This window comes from Pavona decussata, unplaced genomic scaffold, assembly GCF_977016875.1.
Source record: "Pavona decussata unplaced genomic scaffold, jaPavDecu1.1 SCAFFOLD_190, whole genome shotgun sequence".
Classification (NCBI taxonomy): domain Eukaryota; kingdom Metazoa; phylum Cnidaria; class Anthozoa; order Scleractinia; family Agariciidae; genus Pavona; species Pavona decussata.
This window is the reverse complement of record NW_028145599.1, coordinates 1,767,908-1,791,916: the sequence shown is the minus strand read 5'-3', so window position 1 is coordinate 1,791,916 and position 24,009 is coordinate 1,767,908. Positions and strand designations below refer to the sequence as shown.

The 24,009-nt window shown below is 38.3% G+C and overlaps 2 protein-coding genes across 2 annotated transcripts; both read left to right on the top strand.

The window, feature by feature from the left end:
• Window positions 1–4,583: 4,583 nt before the first annotated feature.
• Window positions 4,584–6,351, top strand: LOC146462299 (adenosine receptor A3-like). The gene has a single exon (XM_085085917.1). The coding sequence runs from the start codon at window positions 4,606–4,608 to the stop codon at window positions 5,623–5,625; it is 1,020 nt and encodes a 339-aa protein (XP_084942043.1). The 5' UTR covers window positions 4,584–4,605; the 3' UTR covers window positions 5,626–6,351.
• Window positions 6,352–8,280: 1,929 nt separating this feature from the next.
• LOC146462298 (uncharacterized) lies at window positions 8,281–10,034 on the top strand. The gene has a single exon (XM_085085847.1). The coding sequence runs from the start codon at window positions 9,020–9,022 to the stop codon at window positions 10,019–10,021; it is 1,002 nt and encodes a 333-aa protein (XP_084941973.1). The 5' UTR covers window positions 8,281–9,019; the 3' UTR covers window positions 10,022–10,034.
• Window positions 10,035–24,009: the final 13,975 nt, after the last annotated feature.

Genomic DNA, 24,009 nt, shown 5'->3' with positions numbered 1-24,009 from the left:
AAGGATTTTCACAAGCACGCACTTTTGACTATTTTCTTCCGTAGAATTTGTTACTCTCATTAACGGAAAAGTTCGCCAGGTTTTAGAGAATGCTAAAATATTTCCGATTCTTTTAAAACTCTAAACTCCTCTTCCTCCGAGTTTTAGAGGTTTTTGTTTGTGGCGACTGCGATTGGCGACTGGCACTAGTTACGCCCCGAGCAATAACGATTTTTAAATCAATCTAGTGGCAGAGGACACCGCCGGCAAAATTGACTATGAAAAATACCACCTAAACAAATCCTCTACCAACTACCCAAGATCTTTAGTCAACATGCATGAGATCTTAACATAAAATAACATGAGAAAAGACCTCAAGTTGTTAGCTTTTATACAACTGCACTGCACTTATCATTACCAATGATTGTATATGTCCGTTTTAACTTATCACAACACAGATAGCAGATTAAGTGACAAATTGCTAAATGAATGCGCTCACCTAACATTCGCGCCCACTGATTTTTTCACCGCAGCGTAATGATTTCTTCTGATCAACTCGGCTTTAACGTCGCCACGCGGTACCTTGTGCCATCAGTTTTGGACTGGCATGTAGACAAACGTCTTGATTATACATCTCTGACCCCAGTCGTTCAAAGGCCGGATAACTTTATCCGCTGGATAAGACACTATTCAGGGTCTAAAATATACTTCACGTTAAACGTTGTCCAAGGTTTTGGTACACTACCAAACTTAACTGTAGTTTGGAGTATGCATATTCGCTTGTACAAGAGGGAATACTGAAATATTTGCATAGATTGAAACTGTCTGATAGTGACTTATCCACAGAATAAAGTTATCCGGCCTTTGAACAACTGGAGCCTGGTTTGCACTCGTACGATGACGGTTGGGTTCAATCACTTAACTTTGTTGCGACTGATAAATCCGTGGTTTCAGATTCCAGATCGAATTGGAATTTGGAAACGTTGGGTGCCTAGGTGTGTCTTCGCGCGTACAAGAAGCAATAGCGCTCGTGCTGGTGGATGTACATGTACGAGGTATATGGAAATACTGGTAGGATTGATATCATAATGAATACCAAAAAGTGTCAGTGATGGTAAAAAATACGAACGTTTCGGGTATATGACCGTTCTTCACTGTGGAAGAAAAGCGTTGGAATACGCAATTCAAATGGAGACACGTGCGCACATAACTGGTAGTGGGTACATGAATAAAGTTACAATTCAAATAAAGCTAAAAAAATGTCGAGTCCATCAGGCTGAACAGTTCCCAGTTGGAAAATGATTCGCAATTCATGCTGCTTTATGCTGGATATCTGTCCCACTGCATGACTGCATACTGCCCCGCAATTGTATATCTGAAATATTATGACCCGTGGAGTTGAATTGTTGGGCCACAGGAAACCCAGGCGGTGTCGTTACGTATACTTTGTAAGTGTTCGCTGAAACTTCTCCTGAGGCTTCGTCCTGTTTCAGCAATGTAAAGAATGGTAGGGCATCAGTTACAGGATATGTAGTACGCAAGATTATTGGACTTGCAGAAGAAGTGGTCACGGATGGAAAAATAGCATTTAGGACCGAGTATCTCGGTGAGAGGACTGATCAGTATTAGCAGGTATGGCAACGGGGACGTTGACGCGCACAGGATCCATACTTCTCAGTAGAGGAGTGCTTAGTAGAGTGTACAAGCAGGTTTCTTAGGCTGAGGTCGCGTTTGTATGCCACGAAAGGCGGTTGAAGATATCTCACGTTTGCTGATCGGTTGATAGAATGGGAAAGTTCTGAAGTAGAAATCGTTTGATTTAGGTGTTAAACGGGTGGTATGTGAGAACCAGAGGTACTCTATAAACGGGTCTGTCATTCTGCTCGGACGGGCGTAGAGCTTCAGGATGGTTGATAGTTACTAGTCTTCGTAGATCGTTTTTAAGGGACGTGCAAGGATAACCACATAGTGTGAAGAATATAAGCATCTTCCTAGATCTCATGAGGAAGGAGTCATCAAACTTGGAGTAGAGTCGACGCGGGCGGAGAAACTGGCTGTAAGGGATAGCATGACGTAGTATTAATGATGGAAAGAAGAGAAATGGAGGTAGTTGTGAGTATTTGTTTCCTTGAAGTAGATGGAGGTTTGAATCGTATCATTAGACATGCGTTGGTTGATGTCCAAAAAACTAAGGTAGTTTGGTTTCAGTGATGGTGGACGAAAAATGGAGTGTTGGTTGGAAGTTTGAAACGAAGTCAATAAAGGCTTCGAGTTCCTCCCTTGTGCGTAAAGCTGCTCCAACAATGTCGTCTACCTTTCTCTTATGTAACTTTGGTGTAAATCCTGAGCGCTGTTCGCGGATTCGCTGTTCTACATATCTAGCGAAGAAGCAGGCATAGTTTGACCCCATTTTGCTTCCCATCGCAACCCCACCAAAATTAGACGCTAGTATTCCTTGTTAAAGGAGAAGGAATTCAAGGTGAGTTACAGTTCAGCGAGTCTTGTAAGCGTGTACGTTGAGGGTTCTTTGATGTAGCGTTTATCCAGGAAGTAGGAATAAACGTCCAAGGTGAACAGAAAGCGATGTCCAGGATCATTAGTATAAAATCTAAAAGATTCAAATAGATGAAGTGCATGGTAGGTGTCCTTAGCATAGGTGGAAAGAGTTGTGATAGAAGGAGCCAGGACTTCACTGATCCAGATAGGCTGAAATTTCGGGAAAGTTTAGTTCGGTAGAGACCGACGAACTTGTTGTCGTTGCATTGTTTGAAGGCAACGAAACAGACAGCAAACCGTTCAAATTATTAATTACTGATAAACAGCATCCTGAACCACGGTAGGTTGCTCTTGCTCCGCCGCGTTTCTCGTCACTTTTCCGCGCTGAAAATCCCCCCTTCCACCCCCCACCCCTCCCCCCATATGGATGCAAGCGACATTATTTCCTGTGACGTCACTGCTCTGCCACACTGATTTCCGTCTCGTTTCAATTCATGTTTTTCTTTATTATTGATTGATTGATTGATTGATTGATTGATTGATTGATTGATTGATTGATTGATTGATTGATTGATTGATTGATTGATTTATTTGAACACTTGCACTTCTCATTCCTTTTCTTTTTTCTTATTTTTTCTTTAAGTTGGACTGAAGTTGTAACTTTACAACCACTTTTATGTATTCGAAGAGCAAAATAGTATTCCATTAAAGGATTATTTTTCTCAAGCAATCTTTTTTTATTTGGATATTTTATTTTTCTTTCTTTTAGTTTTGACATGTATGCCCGCAACGCCATAGACAAGTTGTAGGTAACAATGACATAAACAGCTTTCGTAAACACAAAACACAAAGAAAAAGCTAATATTGATATGAGCGGGAGTAGGCACTGATGATGTGCATGTTACCGGTCTTCCTGTTTAGTAATAAGACCGAATGGATTGAGTGGCAGGCCACGTTATTTTCATTATTATTATATTTTATTTTCATTTTTTTAGACTTACTTGTCAGTGGTAACATTTGCAACAATGTATATGCACGAAATACAGCTCAATTCCATTCAATATCTTGTAGCATTTATATTTTTAAAAATATTTCTTAACTTTTTAATTTAGTTCTTTTTTGCATAATTTTAAGCATTAGATTATTTATATTTCAGTCTAATATTTTTAGCTCTTCTTTAGGGCAAACCTCTTAAACTCCCTTTCGACGCATCCTTTGTACATTTACCTCTTGTTTCAATTGCTTTGAATACACTTGTATATGTATGCAAAAAAAAAGAGATGAAAGAAAATGTACATAGATCATAAAGTAAAAAATAAAATTGGCAAGGGAGCCTAAACAAAATATACGGGCTTATAGATTTAGGTTTCCCTAATGTATAATTCACCGCGCGTTAACTTGAGTAATAATAATAATAATAATAATAATAATTAATATTTGTATGGCGCAAATTAGCATGTGCATATGAGCAAATGCGCAAAAATTACGTGTGTTATGAATAACTGTGACAGAAAAATATACAGTCACTCTGAGAGAAATTTTGTTCTCTTACTAAAACAACAAAAACGTGGGTGAATTATTTTTGCGACTAGTGCAAAACGAGCTGTACTTTTTGTTGCTTAATTAAGGTAGCAAGGCAGTGCGTCATATCTTCCTTGTTTGTTAGAACAGCCCAATATAACATTTTACCCACTAAGACGTTTCCGAATCGGTACTCTCAATACCGCCTTTCTTCTTTTATCGGTGGCTTTGGCAAGTCTTTGTTGAGTTGCCGGAGGTCTTTCCACATTGTAACATTTTAGCGGCATGTCACAGTTAATGGATAATTTTGAAGCTCTTTGTTAGTTCCGGCTAATTAAGTTGACTATACTTGTTAGTACTGGCCATTTCCAAATTGCCACTGGCCCCCTTTTTTTTTTGAAGAGATCCGGTCCGGAAATAAAACCTTTTTAATATCAATTGTTTTGCATCAGCAGGCGTGTAGCCTATTACCGCACATCCTCCCTTTAAACACTGTAAACATGTCAATCATTTATCGGAACAAAATTATTTTGCCGTGATGAGCTTCCCTGATTCTTATTTAATCCTTCCAGCAGGTCTTACTATTCTTACCAACTCAAACTAAGAGTAATGAAGATCACAACTCAGAACATATCAGACTCGACATTTAATGGCCTTCCTCCCAAAAGTGAAATCATCGCGTGGTGTAGCATTTATGGTTTTCAGTCCGTCCTAATCTTCGCGGGAAATTTGCCCACGATTTTTCTTTTTGTAATGAACAGAGGACTGCGTAAGAAGAGTTTATTTCTAATCATAAACATGGCGTTTGCTGATTTGATGTATGGAGCTGTGTTTATGCCTCTCAAGATCTATTTAATGAGCGTTGGGGATTATTATCAGCTTTGGACGGGGAGGCAGTCTTCAGCTTTCAATGTTTTCTACAATATCCTTTTCACATTTTGCCTGCAAGGTTCATTAATGTCTGCCGCCTTGATATCCTGTGAAAGATTTTACGCTATCTATTGGCCACTCAAGCACCGAAAACTGTCCATGCGAGCATATCACATTCTTATTGTAATGACTTGGACGCTGACTTTTCTTGTATCTCTGGTGTGCACAATACTACTCCACTTTACCTCAAGCAAAGTTGCTTTAACTATTGTAAAGGTATGTTTTTTTGCTTTACTCTCGATTGTGTGTGGCTGTAATATTGGTATCTGGAAAACGTTTAGACGCAGACGTATCGCCTCGGAACAGCCAATTAGGGACTGTTTGCAGAACCGACGTTTGACAAAAACTTTGCTGTTTGTTTCTGTTATCGCTTTGGCGTCATGGCTCCCGATACTTATTGTAACCAATTTAATGATCTCTTATGAGATGTCGGTATCTTGGCGCATCTATCACGTGGCTGTTGCTCTGAACGTTTCCAACTCTTTACTAAATCCTGTTATCTACGCACTACGCATTCCTGAGTTCAGACGAGCACTGACTTTATTCTGTTTTACAAGGCAGACACCAACAAACCGGATAGATCAGAAAAGAAGAGATAACGAGGTTTCCCCCATGACGTCAGCGAACCAGTTAAAAACGATCAGAACCAATTCCCCTCATCTAAAGCTAGTGACAGGTGTTAAAGACACAATATTGTAGTCAACCACGAAATACGTTTGTCTGCCCTGACGAGGCTCCCGTTTTAACCAATGATCGCCACAGTATTCATGAACTTGTGATGTTTATTAATGAAGGCAATATTTGGCTTGACGTTGAAATGTAACTTAAATGACGCCGCATATATCAGACATCGATTAAAATTTCAAGTTTGAAGTCGACTGATTCATGAGATAAATAACTGAAACCACTAAAACACACATAGCCACACTGGACGTCTCCCTTAAACGTACATTATAGTGTATCAGTGTCAGGCCAACAGATCAATTTACTCGTCAAGTTCTGGGCCTATGGGTCTGTTCATTATAACAAACAGGCCTAGCTTAGAGACAGCGTCAATACCTGCGTGGTTGGACCAAACAGGACACAAAACTTTCAGACCCCATCCACTCTAATGCGTTTTTGTTTGAAAACGCATAGTTTTTGATACGTTTTCGCGTTTTTGTTAAGGAGAAGAGGGATGTACTGCCAGCTAAAAGTGTCACGACACTCGTCGAACCATTACGGCATAAAAATCATCGTTCACTGCTGCTTAGGGTATGATACTTATCCCTGTGCTTGACAGAACCCACAAAACTGACAGAGTTTATTACCGTAATTTAACTACTAAAAATTTCACTGGATTTAATTTTGGGCTTAACTTGGGTACGGTAAATACCTAATTTTACCTTTTTGGTACTCGACATGGAATCATGGCTGAGCTCGACCCAACTTGCCTGATATGCCGCCGAAACGTACCAAAAAGGTACGATTAGGTATAAAAATTTAGGGAGAAAATTTACAACCCCCCCCCCCCCCCCCCTTCAATACACCACTGAAGATATTTGCCTGCCTCGTTCTTTTATTGAACGTCTTTTTAAAGAAGATTTAAAAGAAATCTCTTTGACTTCCATTTGATGAAATACCCATATCTAGTTTCTTCACTCAAATGCAGAGCACGTGTTGAAACAATATAATGTTTCTGTCAAGCTAGGGACAATCAGTTGATGATTGCCCCGCCAAAAAAAATCTTGGTGTTGACTTTAAAACAAATGTTAGCCCGAGAAGCAAAGCTTTGAGGGGTAAACTCCTTGTTTTAAGAACATCAAATTTCCAAGGCCAGCAGTCCTGAGGCAACAACACTTTTTTGCCACTAAATTTTTTCTGCATGAAACTGCCATTTCTTATATATTTACGCTCGCCAATTTGATCTTTAAGGAGCAAGGCTAAAATGAAAATGATGAATGCAACATAAAAATGCAGTGACAGCAAACCTGTCTTTTTGTATACTGGAAGAACAAATGGGAGGTTTTTTCGCGGATGAGTACTACCCATCCGAGCATATTTCCCGGATGGACATTATGTGCTGATGATAGCGTCTCTCCGCCGATGAACAGTATCGCGCCACATGTTAAATGTAAACTAATCAGACTCGGGGTAAATTTAGTGTAATATCAGAACCATTACAAAACATACATGTGTGTTCAAAACTAAAAAGTGTTGGAGAATCGTTCGAAAATGTCTATGTCACTGAAGTCTGCTTTCTATGGTTTGTAATTAAACTGATCATTCTTTCATTCTTACTTGCACTCCATGCACTGGTCTTTGGCTTTTTATTTGCCTCATAGGCAGTTATTGTTTTTATTTTATTTTACTTTTATATTTTTATTATAACAATAGAGTTGATGTTCGCGAGCGTAAATATGTTTTTGACTCTACTCAGGCTCATTATAATGATTTTAATTAGCCTGAGTTAAAATGAGTTCTGAGAAGGGCCAATTTCTTATTTCTATAATTAGGTTTTTATTTGTTCGTAGTAATTTTTTAGGACCCTTTTGTAAACCACTTTTGTGATGTTGGCATCTCACTCAAAACATAATTACGCCGAAAGAACATCAACTCTTTCACTATAATTAATAACAAGTTGAGAGGGCATTCAGAAAAGGAAAACAACGTTGTACATTAAGCCGTATCTTGAACGCTGCCGGCGTCGCGTCGGCGTTAATTTCGTTTTACAAAAGCTTTCATTGCCGCATAAAAACATCGAAAATATTGTCAAAAGAATCTTTGTTTCTAAGTTTTCAGTCACTTACAAGTGTTAAAATTAATTTTACAATTGCTAAACTAAGCGGGTTTCGCTCGACGAAGACAAATTTAGGCTTACGTTCACCTCGCCACCGGCCATTATTTTCACCATCGCCCAAGAGTTTCTGTAAGTCATCTTTTTGTCTAGCTGGCTCAAAAGAATTATTTGCAGATGGCAGCGCCTCCACTCAAACAAGCAAGAAAAGGGCGCGAACGGTTGGATGGTTTCCAATTCTGATTAGCTGGCTACGTTATTTTCTTCTTTTTTTTTTTGTCTCAGAGTTAAATTCTCCATTTTAGCCCGTAAAATACGCAGCAATATCCGACGAAATTGTTATAACTAATTTTATTTTATTTTATTTATTTCTGCATTTGAGGCGAGTTATAACTCTTGCCGATTTTTTTATCTTTTTGTCTTACGAAGTACTTGAAAATATTTCTGCAAAAACTCACTTACTCCGTATGGGTATAAATTAGGGAGGGATTGAACGCATATTTAATTCCTTGACCAATCGTCATACATGAAATGCATTCAAAATTTTTTTATTTCTGTTTTTGAAGCGTGCAATAACTTTTGGCGATATGTTAATATTTTTTTGTCATGTAAAATACTTTCTTTAAAAACCCATTTACCCTAATGGGTATAAATTTATTTAGCTGGCATAATTACCAAGCTCTGCAAACAGTTTTGCTGTACTAAAAAGAGAAGTGATTTAACGCATCAAAAGACGGGTGATTCGAATTTTAAACTAAATCACTGGAGATGGCCATTAATCGTCATACATGAAATACATTCAATATTTTTTTGCTTCTGCTTTCGAAGCGTGCGATAACTTTAGGCGATATTTTAATCTTTCCGTCATGTAAAATACTTCCTGAAAAAAACCATTTACCCTAATGGATATAAATAAGCTGCGAAAATTACCAAACTTTAAAGAACTCTGCAAACAGTTTTACTGTACGAAGAAGAGAAGTGATTAAAAGCATACAAAGACATTACAGGTGGCAATTTCTTGACGAACCGTCTTGCATGAAATGCATTCAAATTTACGAAAATTATGTTGAAATTGAAAACTGTTAGATTCAATGGTGATTACTGATACGTTTGTCAGGTCTTTCTTTTCAGTAACAACCATTTTTATCTGCCAGAATCGAATGAGCTTTCGCACGTTCTCTTTTTACATTAGCATATCAATAAGTCCAGAGCCAGAGCCATCTCAAGAGTTTTGTTTCTCTCCTCGCATCAAGTTACCGAAGGTCCTCATATTCATATACCGCGGAAACGTCTTCCTTTTTCAAAAAATCTTATACAATGGCTGAAACAACAGCGCTGACCGCTCACCCGATCAATGCGTCCTCGGCATCACACGATTTTCCTTCCAAAGCAGCAGGCATCGCATGGTGCATTATCATAGGATTCGAAGCTGTCTTAATTATTCTTGGAAACTTGCTGACCATTGTCCTCTTTGCGATGTTCACGAAACTTCGTAAGAAGAGTTTATTTCTTATCATCAATATGGCGTTTGCTGACATACTTCAAGGCGCGCTTTTGCCTCTGGATATTTACTTGTATGTCGGGTCGTATGATCATCAACTATGGGCACCAAGTTCATCAGAGTCCTTGTATATTTTCTACAACATCAGTTTTTTCGCCTTTATGCTTGCTTCGTTTATTTCTGCGGCTTTGATATCTGGTGAGAGGGTTTACGCCGTTTATTCCCCGCTAAAGCACCTAACGCTCTCAGGATGGGCGTATCGCATGGTTATTTTTATGGCATGGACATTGGCTTTTCTTGTATCTATGGTATATACTGTACTCATTTTATTAACTTCCGAAAAACTCGCCAATGTGTTTTTGATATCATGTTTTTTTATTCTACTATCGTTTGTCTGCGGCTGTAACATCAGTATTTGGAGAAAGTTTAAACACAGAAGTATTTCTTCACAACAGCACAATAGACCCTCGCAAAACCGACGCTTGACAAAGACTTTGCTATTTGTTTCCCTTGTTGCTTTGTTTTCGTGGTTACCACTCATTTTTTTCACCTATTTTGAAGATGTTATCTTTGCCAGTTTGGAAATGTCGATAATTTCGTACATCTATCACTCGTTTTTTGTATTAAGCGTAGCCAACTCGTTTCTTAACCCTGTTGTGTATGCTTTAAGAATTCCTGAGTACAGACAGGTGCTCCGGGTGATCTGTTTCAGAAGGAAAGCAGTGATGAAAACAAAACACGACAAAAGAAGAGTTGAGAAGGTTGAGACGAGATGTGGTTGCCGTTCTGAGTTCCGTGTCACCTCAACTTCTTTGTAAAGATAAAAGAGGGCCAGGAGGAGTACGTTATCGGAAGGAAGGGGGGGGGGGGGAATAATAATAATAATAAAAATAAAAATAATAATAATAATAATAATAATAATAATAATAATAATAATAATAATTAAAATAATAATGATCTCTTTATTAGAATATTCCAAGCAGAATTGATATTTACAAGTTAAAAGTAGAAAAAAACTATTAAAAAAACTGTTTACAACAATAATAATAATAATAATAATAATAATAGTAATGATAATAATAATAATAATAATAATAATAATAATAATAATAAATAAATAAATAAATTAAAAAAAAGTAAAATAAATTGGGAAGGGGTAGGGTGTAGTCAAATGTAAAAATAAAATAAAATAACATAAAATAAAAATAAGATTAAAATTTGGGCCACGCATAGAAAACAGACAGACAACTGAACCGCCCTAATTATCCTTTAAAAAATAGGAAACTGCTGGCGTACAAACACGAAGTTTTGGATACCAAATTTTAGTTACCTATGAAGGAATATTTACATCCCTTTCATGTGAAGTTTTACATAAAGATTTGAATAATTTTCATTTATTCGTAATAAGGACGAAATTTCGGCATTTTCCAAGAAAATTTTGATTTGAGTTTTTCGTAGATTGTCTAATGATCAACTTAAAATGTATTTTTACAAACGCAGATCTATTGTACAGAAACTAGCCCACGAAGCACAACAATGAAACTTGCCTACGTTGAAACCGTTTTTTTTTTTTGGTCATCTGAACTTTTGGAAATCATTCACGTTATGTTTTATGAAAGGTCTTTTTAAGCCTGAATCACGTGGCCGACGACTTACAGATTTCTTTTATTGAAGCCGAGAGCATAAAATAATTAGCAAAGTGACCACATATCAGGATACATCTATTTTTAGGGAATTTAAAGGAGCTATTTAATAGCAAATTCTTGTACTCCAGCAGTAAACCTTCTTATTTGTAAACATTTCAAATGTACATATTCGCAATAACAAGTTGACGTATGTGTATTTTCTATAGTTAACGCGCCTTACGCTATAAGCTAAGCCTTTTCATGTTCCGTTGTTACGGCAAGCTTGATTTATATGAGGTGTACAAGGCAGCATTCCACGCCTGTCCATTGTTGGTTGAGTAAATCTTAATTCAAAAACTGATCTTGTAAGAAAATCACATCTCGATGATGACTCGAAGTAATAATTAATTCAAAGCAAATGGATCACCTGTAGTTTATTAATAATAAATGCGAAATTTGACCTTTCTTTGAGGCACTCTTCTTAACGTCACCAGCATTAAAGCTATGATGACGATGCAATTTAGAGTGTTAAATAAATTCCAGCCAATTTTATTTCATGTCCTCAAAATAATCAGCTCATACATCGTGAAGCAACGTCATATGTTCTACAGAGCTGACACATTGGATCCGTCATCTTGAAATTTTCGATTTCTTCATAACCTCAAACAACCACCCATATTAAGTCAAACTCAATCAAAACCAATAAACAATGGTAAAATAAAATTGCAAAAAATACAAATTTTAAAAACGACAAAGCTGTCTAAATCTCGTTGTCATGGAAACATCAAATGACGTGAAAAATGAACTGGTAAATCAAGTTGTTACCAGACGAATTTTAGGGAAAGTTACGGAGATTGGCTGCTTTTGTTTTCATTAACCTTCAAAGTCCGCGCGAACACTTTGTGCCACAGAGGTCTCCCTAAACCCTAATCCCGCCCCCCCACCCCCTCCCTGTATTCCGATCCGTTCACCGCGGTTTCTAACTAGCGTTCACCCCATCCATCTTAATTGGGCCTAATGATAGCCAAAATCATTGTTTTACTGCATTGCCACCGTGTACATTTTCGAACTAAAGCCAGATCAAACAGATGGGCAGTCACTTTATATTATCAAAATAGGTAGAATATAGCCAGAATGGCTGATGCTTCCTGGGTCTTTTCCGGTACTCTGGAAGGAGGGGGGGGGGGGGGGGTATGTGGGCAGATTCGGCATCCACTTTCATCATATCCTCCCAAGTATTGAAGCTATGAGCACTGAACAGTCTAATCAAATTTTCCTCAACAAATTTCGCGTTAAGTTACAAAATTGTTCGCATGACTCGCATGTTAAAAAAGTTATAATACTCAAAGCTTTCCCAGGAGTATTAGTCCCCTCCCTGTTTCCTGTAGATAGGAACGTTGAAAGATATTAGACGATGAGACGATTTACGCAAGACAAGGAATTCCAAATGTCAGTTAAAGGGGAAAATGCACGCCTCCGCAACTGCGGATGAAAATTGAATTTCACAGCTAGTTTTTCCCGAATTTCGTTTCCACCGAAATAAGGCAAAAATTTACAAAATGCTTTTAGACCATTGCTTTTTCAATAGTTATTTATTTTGTTTTCTTAGTTAAGTAGCAGGTGTCCTAAATTAGAAGAGGGTCTAACCCTTAGCTATGATCTTTGACAAGATAATAAAAGTTATATATACCATGCAGATAGAGTAGACGTACTTAGACGTTGCATCAGAAGTAAACTAAAAACATGATGGAGCAATGGAACCCCCGAAAAACATTGTTTCCCAAGCCTCTTAACTTAGGAAATTAACACAAAAATCGCTAAGAAAATATTTTTTAAAAGTTTTTAAAGACCTACAGAAGAAATGCTCTGCTACAATTTTCTTTTTGTGCGTTTTGAACGCACGAAAAGGCAACAGAATGAGGTTGTTGGCGTAAAACGATTTAATTCAAGTAAGAAACTTCGCCAATACGGCAGAGCAGCTTTAAGTGACTACCCAGGACATCATATAAGAAAAAAGCTTCTTTTTTTGTTGCATGTTTCCTTTGATTTCGTTTGAAGGAATATCAAAAGCTCAGGGTTGATAGATAGGAAGAAATTAAACCAACTAAGTCTTTTGTTCTGTGAGATGAGAGATGGAAAATAGAGAGATATGTGTATACTAATAAATCCGGAAGCTTGTTCTTTCAATAAGATGGGATAATGGCCTTGTTCCTTTATCACTGAATTTGATCAATATCCAGCCATTTTAACTTCCGTTTGGTGAAAGACCCAACAATAATTAATTGTAAACTGGTTTGACTAGTAACATTAAACACAGTACTTGTAGTGTGGGTGACTTCAAGGACGCACTTGCAAAAACGTTTCACGCTAAACATGACACATATGAGGAAAAGTTAACAACGACAACATTGTAGGCGCAATATAATGCATTTGACCAATTTTCTTAAATGAGAACCATTCTAATATGGAAGATATTAAAAACGTACTCAGCTAACTAAGATCATTAGGGCGCTGGTGAACAAGCTTTGCAGGTGTTCCTGTTTTATTTCATCTAGTTCTCTTTTCGCATCAATAATTTGTTCTTTATATAGGAGATAATTCCTTAATTGTCCTGCTGTTTAAGGTGAGTTTGATAGGTCTTCCTGTGTCCATTTTTGAGTTATTCTTCTGAACCTTTCACCGACAAGCATGCCATTTACAGCTCACGGTGTTAACTGTTTGATAGCGTGGGCGAGGAAAAGTTGAGCATCCGATCACGGAGAACTAAAGCATCAGATCACGGAAAACTCTCTTATGACCTTCAATTTCCGGCAAGCTATTCGTCCAAACTTTTGATATGGGTGTGAAGCCCGCCTCGTGGATCCCTCACCGTTTTTTAGGCCAAGATATTTATTTTTACCCATTTATTTACCAAAATAAGAAAATTTTGCTACCAATTTTAAGATCTAACTCTTAAATTGATACTGACCTAACTTCCAAATGGATTCTCATATAGGGAGAATCTCCCCATCTTGGACCCTCGTTATTTAAAGCTATTTAAAAAGGTAAACCTTTAAGAGCCGTAGTTTATCTCAGTACTATAAATTTTCATAACGTTAGGCGCGCGCTAATTAATAACTGGTTTCAATGTGCCTCGTATTAGCGCCCCTTTAAATGACCCATCGCTGCAGACTTTCATTGAACTCGAAACTTAACTGCCTCAAATGAATGTTCTCGTAATCATTTTATTTTTATTAAGAGCCTGACGAACTATTATTCTGGCTGCTTTTTCATCAATACGGAATGCCTAGAGTATAGAAATGTTTTGAAACTATATAATGAAATGAGGCAGGTGTTATTATTGCGACTAGTTTTTATGAACACTGAGAAGTAGATGATATTGATATGAGCGCGATGAGCATTGGTGAAAATAATAGTAATAGTCAGCAAATTCTGTACAAAAGATCCGGTACTCAATTACCTCTGGCCCACGTTTTCTTAAAGCGAAATCTGCTCCGCAGTCTCATTCATATGAAAACGAGTTTTCATGCACCTGAAAGCCCTGGGCAGCCCAACCTCTAACCATCTCAAGTAAAGCCGGACTTTTGCCGAGATGAAATCCTTTTCACTGACAAAAAGAAAACAAACAAAAATATTTGTACCTGTATTACAACATAGAGAAAAGCCAACGACGTAAATATACCCCCTGCGTTATTTGCAAAGTAGGGCAATCCACATGGCGTCGTAATGTATTGTCGTTTGCTACCCCTGATGAAAAAAAAAATTAGTTGCCTCCGTCATCGGTTTACAGCTTATTTTTCAGACCCTTCAAAGGGCCTTTTAAAATGTTAGTTCAGTCGGACATTGACATTCGACGAAATTAAAAAAAAGGTTCCCCTTTCGGGTGGGGCCTCGCTATATAGCCCATTATATGAAGTCATACCCCTGGGGGAGGTGGAAATAGAAGTTGTTTAATATCAGTGGTTCTGCACCAGTCATATGTCCCATTACCGCAACTCCTTTACGGTCCTTTACTAACACCCACTTATAAATCATTACCACCACTTAGTTAATCAGTTGAGCCCGATGAGGTCATCTCCTTTTTTTCCACAACTCTTCCAGCAAGTCCTCCCACGTGCTTTTTGTTACCACACTACTTTTGCCAACACAAACTGAAACTGCATTGATCGTGAAGCAAAAGCTGCAAATGATGGAGAACATATCAACAACAATTTGCTAGAATAAAATGCCCTCGATATTTATTGATCTTCCTTCTAAAAAAGAAACTATCGTATGATACAGTGTTTATGCGCTGGGGGCTGTCTTGATTGTCGCAGCAAATTCGCTTACGATTGTTCTCTTTGCAGTGAACAAGAGCCTGCGTAAGAGGAGTTTATTTCTGATCATCAACATGGCGTTTGCTTATCTGCTGTACGGAGCTGTGCTAACACCTTTTAAGATATACTTAATGCACGATGGGTATTATTATCAAGTTTTGGCTGGAAGGCATTCTTCAACAGCACTAAGTATTTTCTACACTGTCCTTTTCACCTTGTTGCTGCAGAGCGTATTAATGTCTGCGGCATTGATATCCGTTGAGTGATTTTACGCCATCTATTGGCCACTGAAACATCGTATACTGCCAATACATACATATTACAATGTTATTTTCATCTTGTATACACTGGCTTTTCTTGTATTCATGGTGTTCTCAATATTATTTTATTTAACTTTCATAAAACTGGCTGTTAATATTATGATGTTGTTTTTTTAACTCTTCTGTTGATTGTCAGCGGCTGTAGTTTTGGTATTTGGAGAAATTTCAGACACAGACGCATCACCTCAGAACAGCCAATCGAAGATCTACAAAACCGATGCTTGCCAAAAACCTTGCTCCTCGTATCGATTGTTGTTTTGATGTCGTGGCTTCCGGGAATAACTGTAAACGTTTGAAAGAGCGTTCATGAGATGTCGACATCTTGGAACATTTATCATCTTACTGCTGCTCTGAACGTTTCCAACTCCTTACTAAATCCTGTTATATATACACTACGAATTCCTGAGTTTAAACGAGCGCTGAATTTAGCCTACTTTCGATTACAAGCAGCAAAAAAACAAAGAAGGCCATAAAAGAAGAGATAACAAGGCTGCCTACGCTGTGACGTCAGTGAACCAGTTAAGAGCATTTGAAACAAATTTAAATCATCTAGAGCTCATGACAGGTGCTTATGACACCAAAATGTACCAAGGAATAAGTTTACCGGACCGCCTTGTAGAGGCTTACATGTACTTGGAGTCAATAATCTCAGTTTACCCTCCCATGACTGAAAGAAATCAACATGATTCGATTCCACGTGGTCACGGGAACAAGATCGGATTCGTGGTGTGTGAAGGATAATGTAATCATCAAAACCTTTAAAAGGGGATAATGGATACGCCTCCTGAAACGCCTTTAAGATTTTCAGACTATTTATTTTTCCCGCCCGTTTTGAGACCAAAATATTTAATTTTCACTACCCGTTCAGAGCTTTGTTTACTTCTTAATTTTGTATGTAATGTATATTTTTCATAACTAAGGCTATTCAGTCTTCAATTAGAGTGTAACTAATTTATGCCTTTGTATATGACTTGTCGCTGCAGACTCAACCATTCCGTTTTCAATAAAAAGTTCTAATGTGTGCCCTCTCAATCTTTTCAAAGAACTAAGCAAGCTATCATTCTTGGCTGATGATAATACAGAATGCCCGGAGGAAGGACAATGTAAAACGGAAAGTGGCGATTTAGCGACCACTTTTTTTCATGAATCAGAGGAAGTAGATGATATTGATATGAGCGGAATGAGGCCGATAATGGTGATAATCAGTAAATAGCTGTTCAAAAAGGCCGGTGCGATATTGCGATTGGCCATCGAATTCTTAAATTGAAGTGAAGCTTGTTCCACAGCTTCATTCATATAAAACGAATTTCACTTCACCTGCCAGCCCGGAGGGAAGTTCAACAAACTTTTACCTTCTCAATTATCAACTTTTGCCGAAATGATGCCCCTTTCACATGTATAAAACAAACATGTACCCCTTTGATATAACTCAAAGATACGTCACGGACAGAGGAATATCCCCTAAGTTATTATTAAAGCAACACACATCACATGATAACAACAGTAATTTTTAAGTTGTAATGTCTGACTGCCATTTGTCCTCAGTCAGTTTTTTGTTACCCTTTCTAATAGTTTAATTAATAAAATTGTCTCGCTTTCGGTTCACAGTGTTTTTTTTAACTCTTCAAAACTCTTCAAAATACTTAAAATGTTACATTTTGCTACCCTTCCAAATGCTACAAGATTAAGAAAAGACCAATCCTCTTGAGTGAAGTCTCCCCGCCTATATAGCCCGCTATATCAATATAAGCTTCCTTTTGGGGGAGGGGGGAAGTCATGGAAGAATAATTTATTTTAACATCAATGGTTTTGTAGCGGTCATACGGCACATTTCCGTACTTCCTTTATTTACACCCACTCTTGCTCCTGCAAATAATCAGCAACGTTAAGTTTATCGCAGTATACCTTGATGAGCTCATCTGGTCAATACTCCTTTGGTAAGTCTTCCTGCCGCGTGCTATTTGTTACCACACCACCCTTGCCAACGCAAGCTGCAAATGGTTTGATAGTGAAACAAACGATGCAAATAATGGAGAACATATCAGCACCAACTAGCTGGACATTTATTGATATTCCCAACAGAAAAGAACACATCGCATGGTACAGCATCTTTGCGCTGGAAGCTATCTTAATTTTCTTAGGAAATCTGCCCATAATTGCTCTCTTTGCGATGGACAAGAGACTGCGTAAGAAGAGCTTATTTCTGATTATCAACATGACATTGGCTGATTTGATCAATGGGGCTGTGCTTACGCCTTTTAAGATCTACTTCATGTACGTAGGGCGTTACTATTCATTTTGGACCACGAGTCAATCGCCTACGGCCCTAAATATTTGCTACAATGTCATTTCTGTCATTTTGCTTCAGGGTTCATTAATGTCTGCAGCATTGATATCCGGTGAGAGATTTTACTCCATCTATTGGCCACTGAAGCACCGAATACTGTCAATACGTACATATTACATTGTTATTTTTATCTCATGGACACTGGCTTTTCTTGTATCCATGGTTTTCTCAATATAATTTCTTTTAAATTCCATAAAACTTGCTGTTAATATTTTAATGTTATGTTTTCTTACGTTACTGTTGATCGTCTGCGGCTGTAATGTTGGTATTTGGAGAAATTCTAGACACAGACGTATCGCCTCAGAACAGCCAATCAGAGATTTACAAAACCGACGCTTGACAAAAACCTTGCTCCTCGTATCAATTATTGCTTTGATCTCATGGCTTCCGGCAATTACTGTAAATGTTTTAAGAATTGTTCATGAGATGTCGATATCTTGGCACATCTATCACCTGGCTGTTGCTCTGACCGTTTCCAACTCTTTAATAAATCCTGTTATATATACATTAAGAATTCCTGAGTTTAGACGAGCGCTGAGGTTGGCCTACGTTAGATTACAAGCAGCAATTCACAAGGAAGACCATAAAAGAAGAGATAACAAGGTGGTTCTTATGAAGACAGTGAATCAACTTAGAACTTATGGAACCAATTCTAGTCATCTAGAGCTGGATAAAGGTGATCATGACACCAGATTGTAGTCAACCAAGAAATAAGTTTATCAGGATATCTTGACGGTCTCGGGGCTCAAGATAACTTCTTAACCAAGTGATCAAGAGAGTTTATATGAAATAGTAGTTCCTATAAACAAAGTCATTATTATCAGTCTACTGTCATAATGAAACAAGTCAACGTGTATCCCACTTCAGTTTAAATTGAGGTAGTCAAAGTTTATTGATTTATCGAATTACTGCTACTTACCTTCTCACGCACGCATGGAATCCAGTGGATGAACATGCGAATCGTTAAATAGTTTCATTTTTAATCGGTAATTCTAGTCCATCGTTGTTATGATATCTGTCCACAATCCCTCGCTTCACGTATAAAGGCTTCGAGCGGAAGCTCTTTTGTGGGATTGGGTTTAGAACATTTTCATGTTTTCTTTTACGTAATTGAGTTTACAATCGTCACATTTCACAAGCCCCTCATTGGTAATTCTTGTAACCACAACACTTTTTCAACACCGATTGATGTTCTATGACTATAAAATAATTTACCAAGATGGAAGAGATGCAGAAAACTCGGCTGAATTCATAGCCCAACATTCCAGCTCTTAACACTAGAGGAAGTAGCTGCAGAATATTATGTCAGCTATGAAGTGCAAAAATCCTGAAGCAAGAAATCAAGTAGGATGTAGAGTTGCAAGCCGTATTTAATTGAAGCATTTGAGACTAATCGCAATGGGAACATTTCAGAATTTTAAGAGAAAATCTTAATATTCAGCGGACTAGGGTCAATAAGATTTTCAGACCTGCTGCCTTCAGAAACAGTTTCCAGTGCATCTTGCATTGGAAAGAAGTTGCTGTTGACTGTACTTTTGCGAAACTACTTCCATCTGGTGATTACAAAATGGTTCTAACTGAACTTCAGCCATAGCTGTAAACCCCAAAATGGACGCGACAATCGCAAGAAAAGGGATTCCATAGCTCCTTTCGAGTTACAGCGGTCCTCCATTTCATGGACTCAATTGAAATCGTTTCAGATTACTTTGGATTCAAGTAAAGAAGGATCACTCCGTATTGGTAAAAAGCAAACAGTGAATGCATAGAACAGGACGTTAAGAATTCGAAAGGAAGCAAGGCGCAATACCACTTCTTACATCAGTAAATTGCAGCACCTTATTCCACCACTTGTGGCTATTTTTTACACAGAAAAACTTTGAAAAACATTGACGGGCCACATACTACCTCGAAGGAATGACAGTATGTATATTAGAAGCTAATACTACTGTATAAAATATGGGAAGGTTCGTATGAATGGTGAAATATCGCCAGAAAAATTACCATTAAAGTTCACAATAAACGTAAACATACCTTAGATGTTGTGCTTTGTCGTTCTTGTGGTTCAAAGCGGCGAGTTCTAGCAATTTCAAGTCTTAGCCGTCGATTGTACGTAATTTAAGAGACGAACAAGGGAGGAAAACTAGTTTCAGACCGGTCCTGAGGCCCGTTTCTCGAAGGTCCCGGTAACTTACCGGGCCCGATAAGTGTCCATGGTGATAAATGTTTTTTAACAGAAGTCAATTTTTGTTAGCTTTGAATATATAATTTTAAAATCTTATAATTCTGTGAAAACATTGGCCAAGTACCATGTCTTTAATCGCTGTGTAATCGGCGAAAAAAACATTTAAAAATATACTTATTAGGCCCGGTAAGTTACCGGAACTTTCGAGAAACGGAGACCAGCGCCGAGGCGCCGAGGCGGAGAAAGTCACATCAGCCAGCTTCCAAACAAAGCACAAGACAATTCTTGAAACGCCGCAGTAATGTAATGTAGAATCTTTGAGTATTGAAACTTCCTTTTTATGTTGTGATGTCCATCGTGTTGCGTAGTAATGTATGTAGGTAAGGTAATAACGGCAGTTAAGTATCGTGAGTATTGTAAGTATTGTAGATATTATTAGTGTGACAGATTGTATGTTCTGTAGGTATTGTAAGTATTGTGAGCATTATAAGGTATCATTAGTATTGTAAGTATATATAGACGGTAGGTATTGTTAGTGTAGTAAGTATTGTAATTATTGTCAGTATTGTGAGTAGTGCTTAGTATTGTAAATGTTGTATTCTGTGTCATGTGAGGCTAATAAAAATCTAAAAAAAAAAATACAAATTACTTTGCGTGGGCTCCCCTTTCCAGAAACTGTGAAAACACTTGTACGAGAAAGGCATTGTGAGATTGTTTGAGTAGAAGGGGCCGACGAATACGTGCATTTTTCGGTAGTTTCCCCGGGTAGCGCAGCTAAAAGAGAATCTCCTACACAACTTACTCCTTGGAGAAATGCACTTAGTCATCGGCACAATTTCCATCCGTCTACTCAAACGATGCCAAAACAACACCGAAAACTCGCTAAAAATAATTGGTCATAAATTCCAGCCAAATTGCAAAGAGGACACAAAGAAATCCCTACTTGGAGGTAAGTGAAGTCTATTTCCAAATTTATGGCCGTATTTTAGAATTTTGGGAACTGAAGTCAATTTCCCATGCATACTGAGCTTGGGCTGACTGCATCAGACACCTATTCAACAAGGACGAGTGCAATAATAGGACAATTTCATGATGGCGTCATTTTACTACAACTACCAGAATCCTTCTGGTTTTTTCTAATGCTAATTAGAGCTATTGTTCTTTGCTGTCCACTGGGATTACAAAATTTACATTTGAAAAGGAAAACGAAATGAATTCTGGTAGTTGTAGTAAAATGACGCCATCATGAAAATGGCCAAGATATTGCTTAATCATTTCGTGTCATTTTATCATTTCATGTTGCAAGCAAGACCAGGAGACGATTTATTGGCTGCATGAGTCATTTAGCAGTCAGTGGCTAGTGGCTTGAAATAAAGAGTCATTATAGATGCATACCCTTTGTTAAATATTTTTACTCATACAACCCAATCTTCTGAGTATTAATTACTCTCAGAAATACCATACCACACCATACCATACCATATCAAACCGTACCGCACCTTACCATACCATACCATGCCATACCATGCCGTACCATAGCACACCATACCATACCATACCATACCATATCATAACATAACGTACCGTACCGTACCACACCATACGATACCATACCATACTTTATAATCCATCAAATATTTTCGCGATTGGTCTAAACGCGTCGCGTGACTGAATATGCCCCGGCTAAACTGGGGAATATCCTACTGATATTCCCCAAATGATATTCTCTAATTTTCCAAACTTCAAGGCTTCAAGATTGCAATTAAAATTAAGCTTAATGTCAAGATGGGCGGGACGATTCGTTTTTGTGACAGAAGATATAGACCTGCCGGTCGATAAAGCGGTACCTGAAAACTGTTCGTAAACGTTTCGTCTAAATTGTGACCAGAATCTTGACACAATGTTCAAATACTCAAGCTCGTTACGAGATTTCCGTTTGCTTTTAACCAAGTTTCACTCTGTTCAACAGTCTATGAATTAAAGATGCTACAAAAAACTATGTTTGAGGAAATTTTTTAGCCCATCTCATTGTAGAGCATTATTTATAATTTTCTTTCAGCCTGGCGAAAGGACAAAGCCATCAACAAGCCATTAAACGAGTTTACAAAATAAGGGCTCGTAAATATTTTGCGTAGATTTTACGTCGAAGCTCGCTCACACGACGGAAAATATTACGGTCGGAATTCAATGAGAGCAATTCGTGCTGGCCTGGATAGGTATTTAAATAAAGAAATCATAAATTTCAGTGTCATTACTGACAGAGAGTTCAAGCCGGTCTCAATGCTCACCTGGTCGAGCTCGCTTGCGAAGGCAAAATTTCGTCCACGAAACATAAACCAGCCATGATACCCCATGTGGAATCCGCTGATTGACTTACCTTTAGCCCTCAAAAGAGATCAGCATGCGAACATTATTGAGCATGCGCCAGACAAGAGCTGAACTGAACTGAGTGGCCATCTTGATTTTATTTCGTCAAAACTTTAAGTATTTTTGTCGTGTTACTGTTGTTGAAATTGAATCGAAAGCTTGTGATGACATTAAATTGAAGGTTTTCACAAATTGGTTCCGTGACCAGGATAAACAGAGCCTCGAAACCTGATAATTTCACTCCGTACTGCGAGGAACAGTGATAACAACTCAGCGAACTAAAGAACTAAAGATCATCCAGTCAATCTTCAACATGCCAGACAAACCGGACAAGGTCGATGAGCAAAAAGATTCGCTGAATATTTCCGTGAAACGACGAGCCAACTTGTGGCGAATGTTTACGAATCAAGGGAAAAAGATCGAGGCAACTCTCAGTGAGTCAACAAAAGCTACTGGATGCCCGACCCGAACTAAGGGAATTGGATAAGGAAATTCAGAACACCATGGTGCTACTGGGAGACGATGGCGTTGCCGACAACGATTTCGAGGAAGCCGATACATTATCTGACTCTCATTCTGCTTTGTTGAGGCAAATCGAGAAATCGCTGCGTCAAAACCAAGACACCAAATCGCCTGCTAGCACTGACTCTGGCTCCTGCAGACAACTCACGCATTCAGCGCTTAAATTGCCCAAGATTACGTTGCCGATCTTCGATGGAGACAGGAGAAAATGGCTAAGTTTCTGGGATGTTTTCAAAACCGAAGTCCACGAGGTCAAGGACATTTCGAAGGTCACCAAGTTCAACTTTCTCAAGGGACAATTGTCAGCACAAGTTAAGAAAAGAGTAGAAGGAATAATGGCGAGCGAAGACAACTATGATTTGCTTGTGGAAACACTGCAGGACAATTACGGCGACAAAACGTCAATCAAGAATGCCCATTGTTTTGCCCTCGTTGTAATGGCCAAACCTCAGCACACGTACTTTTTATGACAGTCTAATGAGTGACACAACGTCTTTGAAAGCCTTGGACCTCCTCACAACCAGGTATGGAGACTTTTATGTTCCTATTCTACTTGAAAAGCTGCCAGAAAAGCTGTTAACCAATGTGTTGAAGGAGTATATTTGTGCCAATCCCACTCTTGAGCAACTGATTGACATGATTCACAATGAAGTTAAAAGGCTCGAGCAAGTCGCCTACATTAATCTGAATAACCAACCAAGCAAAGGCAAATCACCATCTTCTCATCCCAAGATTATGACAAGTATTCCTTTAACCTCAAAAGTTTCAGTTCCTCCTAGCACTGCTACTGCACTTTCTGCAGCCACCACCTCTTCTGATCAGTCCAAAAGTAAGAAATTCAGACAGTTCAAAGAACCCAAAAGGGTTTCCTGTCGCTTGTGTGGGTCTCCGCAAAGCACATTTCAATGTAAACTCTCAGTTGAGGATAAAATGACTACAGTAAATTCAAAGCAGTTGTGCATTAATTGTCTCCGAAGTGGCCATGCTGCCACCCAGGGCCAATCACAATGGAGAAGTTCAGTGTGCAAACAGCTACATCGCACTGTACTACATGGTGCTTTCACCACTCAGTCAACTCCACTCATGCCAACCTCACCCAATGCATCAACAGTGACTCCTCAGAGTCC